Consider the following 7,500-nt stretch of genomic DNA (forward strand, 5'->3'; position numbering starts at 1 on the left):
GAAATGAGAAAAGTCAAGCGTGCAGCTGCCAAGATGCCACTTGCCACCAGTTTTGCCATATTTCAGAGCTGCAACATCACTGGAGTGCCCAAAAGCACAAGGTGTGCAATACTCAGAGACATGGCCAAGGTAAGAAAGGCTGAAAAACGACCACCACTGAACAAGACACACAAGCTGAAACGTCAAGACTGGGCCAAGAAATATCTGAAGACTGATTTTTCTAAGGTTTTATGGACTGATGAAATGAGAGTGAGTCTTGATGGGCCAGATGGATGGGCTCGTGGCTGGATCGGTAAAGGGCAGAGAGCTCCAGTCCGACTGAGACGCCAGCAAGGTGGAGGTGGAGTACTGGTTTGGGCTGGTATCATCAAAGATGAGCTTGTGGGGCCTTTTCGGGTTGAGGATGGGGTCAAGCTCAACTCCCTGTCCTACTGCCAGTTTCTGGAAGACACCTTCTTCAAGCAGTGGTACAGGAAGAAGTCTGCATCCTTCAAGAAAAACATGATTTTCATGCAGGACAATGCTCCATCACACGCGTCCAAGTACTCCACAGCGTGGCTGGCAAGAAAGGGTCTAAAAGAAGAAAAACTAATGACATGGCCTCCTTGTTCACCTGATCTGAACCCCATAGAGAACCTGTGGTCCATCATCAAATGTGAGATTTACAAGGAGGGAAAACAGTACACCTCTCTGAAGAGTGTCTGGGAGGCTGTGGTTGCTGCTGCACGCAATGTTGACGGTGAACAGATCAAAACACTGACAGAATCCATGGATGGCAGGCTTTTGAGTGTCCTTGCAAAGAAAGGTGGCTATATTGGTCACTGATTTGTTTTTGTTTTGTTTTTGAATGTCAGAAATGTATATTAGTGAATGCTGAGATGTAATATTGGTTTCACTGGTGAAAATAAATAATTGAAATGGGTATATATTTGTTTTTTGTTAAGTTGCCTAATAATTATGCACAGTAATAGTCACCTGCACACACAGATATCCTCCTAAAATAGCTAAAACTACAAACAAACTAAAAACTACTTCCAAAAATATTCAGCTTTGCTATTAATGAGTTTTTTGGGTTCATTGAGAACATGGTTGTTGTTCAATAATAAAATTAATCCTCAAAAATACAACTTCCCTAATAATTCTGCACTCCCTGTATATATATATATACACACACAAAAACAATTAAATTTTATTCATAAAAAATATAAAAATATTACCTTTTTAGTTTTAGATTCAGACTTTATCAGCAATATTACAATTATTCAAAAAATAATTTTTATGACTCATTATTTACTCATGAATTTTTTTTTCAATATTGGGAATTTCTTCTCGACAACATTTTCATTTTATTCCTGATATACTGTAACTAAAAACATTAAAAAGCTATTTATAATAAATGAATTGTTTTTTTTTCCTTGCAAGATTGAGAAATTAATCTCAAAATGCTTGTAATTTTTGAATATTACAATATTTCCCGAAATGATTCTAGTTTCTCTTAATGTGAAAAAATTATTCTAAAAAGAATTAGGAGGTCGTACTAACTGGCTGCAGGAGCTGAACGCTCTCGCTGAAGTTCCCCATGAAGGTGAGTGTGCTGATTCGCTGACAGAGTCGTGGGATTTTTCCAAACCGGGCCATGAAGCGGTCTTCCTCAGAGAGCTCCAGCACGGGGCGGCCATCAAGCTCGTAATTCTGGATCAACTTCAGCTCGTAGTCGGACGGGATGAAACGCTCCAACTGCTCCAGAAAATCCAGACTTAATGCCTTCAGATTATACCTGAGAGAGAGAGAGAGAGAGAGAGAGAGAGAGAGAGAGAGAGAGAGAGAGAGAGAGAGAGAGAGAGAGAGAGAGAGAGAGAGATAGAGAGAGAGAGAGAGAGAGAGAGAGAGAGAGAGGGAGAGAGAGAAATAGAAATAGAGAGAGAGAGAGAGAGAGAGAGAGAGAGAGAGAGAGAGGGAGAGAGAGAGGGAGAGAGAGGGAGAGAGAGAAATAGAAATAGAGAGAGAGAGATAAAGAAAGAAAAATAGAGAGAGAGAGAGAGAAAGAAAGAAAGGGAGAGACAGAGAGAGAGAGAGAGAGAGAGAGAGAGAGAGAGAGAGAGAAAGAGAAATAGAAATAGAGAGAGAGAGAGAAAGAGAGAGAGAGAGAAATAGAAATAGAGAGAGAGAGAGAGAGAGAGAGAGAGAGAGAGAGAGAGAGAGAGAGAGAGAGAGAGAGAGAGAAATAGAAATAGAGAGAGAGAGAGAGAGAAAGAGAGAGAGAGAGAGAGAGAGAGAGAGGGAGAGAGAGAGGGAGAGAGAGGGAGAGAGAGAAATAGAAATAGAGAGAGAGAGATAAAGAAAGAAAAATAGAGAGAGAGAGAGAGAGAGAGAGAAAGAAAGAAAGAAAGGGAGAGAGAGAGAGAGAAAGAGAAATAGAAATAGAGAGAGAGAGAGAAAGAGAGAGAGAGAGAAATAGAAATAGAGAGAGAGAGAGAGAGAGAGAGAGAGAGAGAGAGAGAGAGAGAGAGATAGAGATATGTTAGAAAAGATTTAAGAATCAGCATAAAGGGTAACATTTATTATTTTTTTTATTTTATTTTGCATTAAATATTTAATCTAATATTTTTCACAGAGTATAAATTGTGTTATTGTGTCAATGTGTTATTAATATTTTATGTTGGGTTCATTTTTTTAATATTTCTTAGAAATGTATTTCTTTTTTATTTTTAGGCGTACCGAATTTTTTAATTTTTTTATTTCTTTTCTACAGCAGATTTTACAGATAAAACCAGATTTTAAAATGTTTTTTATGTGTTTTTTTGTGTGTGAGACGTACATCTCAATGGCGGTGCAGATCTGGTTGGCGTCCATGCCTCCTTTGCGCAGAGTGATTGCCAGGTTTTTGGCTCGGTTTGGCTCCAGCAGGGAGATTTTACTAGATGACTTTCGTGCGGCTTTTGTTTTCAGGGTGCTGAAGTTGGAGGAAGGAGACTGAGCTTTGGTCTTGAAGAGCTCCTCGAAAGTGTCCATGTCCAGCTCCTGGAGTGTGAGACACCACAAGGAATGCACAAGATTTCTAAGATTTGTTTTCTCTCGCTGTTTAAATAATCAGTGATGGATTTGTGTGACAAATCGCAGAGAAAGGAAAATAAATGTAGTACATACTGATAAAACGTTTTCGTCATCCAGCTCGATGAAGACGGTTCCAGCGACCTGCTCGTCCTTTAACGTCTGCCAGTTAAAAAGCGGCATGCGATATTTTGTCTGGATCGGTTTCTTATCCCTCATACCTGTAACGCACACACACACCCACACATAAACACACATGCACACACGCACACATAAGGAAACACGCATGTAAGTGTATGGGAATCTTCTGTCTGGAAGGAAATCTCACCTGTTCTTAAGGTGTTCAGAGGTGGAGCAGGTGGAGGAGGAGGTGGTGGGGGAGGAGCAGGGATTGGCAGTGGGGGTAGAGTTGGAGGTGAAGGTTGAGACTGTGCACAGGAAGCACTTACGGGAACGTTTGTTTCAATAATCTCACCTACGACTGAAAAAAAAAATGCAAACATTTATGGAAATTAAATTTAAAAGATTCTTCAGTAAGAATCTAGCAATAGCAGACACACACACACACACACACACACACACACACCTTCACCTGCGTGACATAGCTGTGTATTTGAGGCCTTGTTCAGGACGTTCAGTTCCACAGATCCAGACTCGGAGCGCTGTATCTGGATGAGCCCCTGCTCCACCAGGGACTGGACCTTCTGCTCAAGCACTCTCGATAAGCGCTCTCGGTCCCTCTCTCTCTCCCTCTCCAGCTCTCTGGCCATCTCTCGTTCACGCTCTCGCTGCTGCAGGGTGGAGATTTGATTGCACGATTCACGGAGGCTCTCCTGCACGCACACACACACACACTCACACACACACACACACACACACACACACACACACACACACACACACACACAGAGGCGATGGAAGTGTAGGGCTGTAGTGATGCTGGTGCAATGGTTGTGTTGTAATGATGATGGTGGTGCTGGTGTAGTGTTATACAATGGTGTAGTGATATAGATGTAGTGGGTGTGGTATACTGGTAGTGTAGTGGTGTTGTGAGGTGGTATGCTGGTGTATTGTTGTTGTGGTGGTGTAGTAGTAGTTTGGTGGTGTGTGTTGGTGTAGTGTTGTAATGGTGTAGTTTTGTAGTGATGGGGTAGTGCTGGAGTTTTGTAGTGGTGGTGTGATGGTGTAGTGGTGGTATATTGTAGTGGTGGTGTTGTAGTGTAGTGTTGTAGTGGTAGTTTGCTGGTGTTGTAGTGTTGTATTGGTGGTGTGGTGGTGTAGTGGTGGTATATTGTTGTAGTGGTAGTTGGGTGGTGTTGTAGTGGTGGTAGTTTGGTGGTGTTGTAGTGGTGTAGTGTTGTAGTGGTGGTGTAGTGGCAGTTTGGTGGTGTTGTAGTGGTAGTTTGGTGGTGTTGTAGTGGTGTAGTGTTATAGTGGTGGTGTAGTGGTAGTTTGGTGGTGTTGTAATGGTGTAGTGTTGTAGTGGTGCTGTAGTGGTAGTTTGGTGGTGTTGTAGTGGTGTAGTGTTGTAGTGGTGGTGTAGTGGTATTTTTTTGGTGTTGTAGTGGTGTAGTGTTGTAGTGGTGGTGTAGTGGTAGTTTGGTGGTGTTGAGGTGTAGTGTTGTAGTGGTGGTGTAGTGGTAGTTTGGTGGTGTAGTGGTAGTTGTGTGATGGTGTAGTGGTGATGGGGATTGTAGGAATCTTTCTGCACACTCTGGGCCCCTTGACACCAAAGGAGACTCTTACTACTTTACTAATGTGCTCGTACCTTCAGGAGCTCCACCTCCTTAGTAGTGTGGATGAGCTGTCGCTCCAGGTTTGACACTTTCTCCATTGCTTCATTCTCACACTCCTGCAGCCTCCTGCTTAACTGCAACACACACACACACACACACACACACACACACACACACACACACACACACGTATGGCAATGATGAGGAAACTCTTAGAGATGTTAGAGAGGTATACTTAATTGTATATATTTATGTGTTTATGAGCATGTGTGTGTGTGTGTGTGTGTGTGTGTGTGTGTGTGTGTGTGTGTGTGTGTGTGTACCTCAGTGTTATTCTGCTGGAGTTCCTCTAAATGCTCCAGTAAACTGTTTTTGGTCTCTGCGTCCTCCAGCAAGGCTCCAACATCAAACAAGTTATCCAGGTACGCGTGGACCTGGACCTGTAATCTCTCACTCTCACTCACTTTTAATGTCTTAACACACACACACACACACACACACACACACACACACACACACACACACAGTATGGGTACCCAAATGCTACAACTGTGTTTTTAGTTTTTGTTCTTACTTAAATATTAGCAATGAAAATAGTGTGTGTGTGTATATGTGTGTGTGTGTTTTCCCACCTCCAGGTAATCGTCCAGTCCTAGCTGTGTAAACTCTGACTGCAGGTGAACTCTGAAGTTCATGTTTTCTACAGAATGCACCACAATATTGATAAACTGCATGCACGCCACCTAGTGGAGAAAGATGGCACTTCAAACAAAACATTTCACCATCAATGACTGAAATATGTCTACAGTTACAAATAAGATCGTTGACTTCAAAGTGAAGTCAAACGCAATCTTTATATATCATTTGGATATCTAGTTTGTTTTTAATAAAAATAAATGTCTACATGTATGATCATCACTTAACGTTCATCGCTGATATTTTGCTAACTAGATGAGTAGCTACGAGCAGCTGAAAAATTCATGGGAGCTGATTAGAAATTAAAAAAAGAAAATGAAGGCGCTTTTGACTTTTCAACGTGATGCTCTACCACCATCACCCATTTAAATGAACTCCACTTAGAGTCTGGGGGCCTTGCCTTTGCTTTCCACCACTACAGAGCCAGGGAGTAAAACCCATCTCACCATGAAGTCGATGTTACCGTCCTCGTTACGGAAATAGACCATCAGCTTTTCGAAGCGGCTCTTTTCTCCACACACCTACACACACACACACACACACACACACACACACACACACACACACAAATAAATAAATACATTAAAAATAAAATTATTTAATTAAAATACGCGCTTTTATTGCACTACCACACATGCACACCAGAGGGCAGTGTAAACCACGTGTCTAATGAGTATTGTGCACAACAGATGCACAATATTTCACACACAGGTAAAGCACAGAAATATTTTTACACTAAAACTTACACTACAAAAATGCATTTTATTCATTAAATGAAAAAATAATATGAATATGAATGAATATTCATATACATACATACATATATGATATATATATGACATATATGATATGTCATATATATATATATATATTACAGTTAATATCTATTTAAAGTGTAACAGTATTCTTAGTGTATTTTGTTTCTATATTTATGACAGTCGCAAAAGCATTTTGCTCATTGTATTTTACTTTCTTTGCATTTATAAAGTGGCACATGAAGTCATAAAGTGGACATGCACTCCCTGGTGTGTGTGTGTGTGTGTGTGTGTGTGTGTGTGTGTGTGTGTGTGTGAGTGAGTATGCACATATGAGGAATGACTGCAACAGTGTTAGCAGCTGTGTGGGGGCAACATAATGGTAGGTTATGCCACTTGTAGTGTGTTTGTTTGTTTGTGTGTGTGTGTGTGTGTGTGTGTGTGTGTGTGTGTGACAGAAGCTCCTGAATAATGCAGAAGTTGGCCTGGTGCTCTCTACCCAAACAATACCTACATTCTGTCACCACCATCACCATAAGACACCTGAACTCCCTCCTACACACACACACACAAACACACACTCTTTATCCTGTTCTCGTCCAACAGCTGGACGGCGATGCATCATAATTAAATGAAACTGCTGATTCGTTGATTAGCATTAATTCTGTGTGTGTGTGTGTGTGTGTGTGTGTGTGTAAGAGACACCCTGTCAGCATGTATGCCTGCGTGATCTTTCATTCTGCAGTATGCATTGTTAATTAGACAGCAGTGTCTAAATATTTGATTCATTTGATTCATTGTTGGCCCGATCAGATTACAAAGCTTTAAAAGCAGCTTTGATGGCAACACACACACACACACACACACACACACACACACACACTCAGAAATACTTTCAATTATTTTGCATTTAAGTTTTTAGTTACAAGATACAAAATCAAGGAAGCGTAGGTCTCAGTAACTTCTCAATAATGTTTATTAAATGTTTTTCGAGGGAGTCTCTAGTGTCGGAGATTTGTAAGCAGTGTGTCCTCGAGTGTTGTGTTCTTGACTCGGATTCTTACTCGGATCTGACTTTTCTCACCTCTTTAAAGTTGTTGAAAGCGGAGAGGATGATGTCGTGACCTCCTCGGACGAAACACACGGCGGCCAACAGCTCCAGAACCAAGGCTTTAGTTCTACAAAACACACCCACACACACAGTGACAATATTACTGTATCTTCCTGTCCTTCATTCCCACTATTTTCTGTTCTATTTTATC

The 7,500-nt window shown here is 41.2% G+C and overlaps 1 protein-coding gene across 6 annotated transcripts in view; it reads right to left on the reverse strand.

Moving 5' to 3' along the window:
* fmnl1b (formin-like 1b) overlaps nt 1-7,500 on the reverse strand; it is a 23,271-nt gene that overhangs the window by 4,587 nt on the left and 11,184 nt on the right. For 4 of the 6 annotated variants that reach the window (XM_060871118.1, XM_060871117.1, XM_060871115.1 and 1 more), the window contains exons 9-18: nt 7,323-7,416; nt 5,930-6,004; nt 5,420-5,530; nt 5,111-5,260; nt 4,820-4,921; nt 3,638-3,884; nt 3,380-3,532; nt 3,148-3,272; nt 2,819-3,021; nt 1,543-1,777 (exon numbers count right to left, since the gene is read on the reverse strand). In XM_060871118.1, the coding sequence (XP_060727101.1) occupies nt 1,543-1,777; nt 2,819-3,021; nt 3,148-3,272; nt 3,380-3,532; nt 3,638-3,884; nt 4,820-4,921; nt 5,111-5,260; nt 5,420-5,530; nt 5,930-6,004; nt 7,323-7,416 (1,495 nt within the window). The remainder of the gene's footprint in view (nt 1-1,542; nt 1,778-2,818; nt 3,022-3,147; nt 3,273-3,379; nt 3,533-3,637; nt 3,885-4,819; nt 4,922-5,110; nt 5,261-5,419; nt 5,531-5,929; nt 6,005-7,322; nt 7,417-7,500) is intronic. The other 2 variants (XM_060871119.1, XM_060871116.1) reach the window with 2 other exon arrangements.

Source organism: Tachysurus vachellii, chromosome 5 (assembly GCF_030014155.1).
Source record: "Tachysurus vachellii isolate PV-2020 chromosome 5, HZAU_Pvac_v1, whole genome shotgun sequence".
Classification (NCBI taxonomy): Eukaryota; Metazoa; Chordata; class Actinopteri; order Siluriformes; family Bagridae; genus Tachysurus; species Tachysurus vachellii.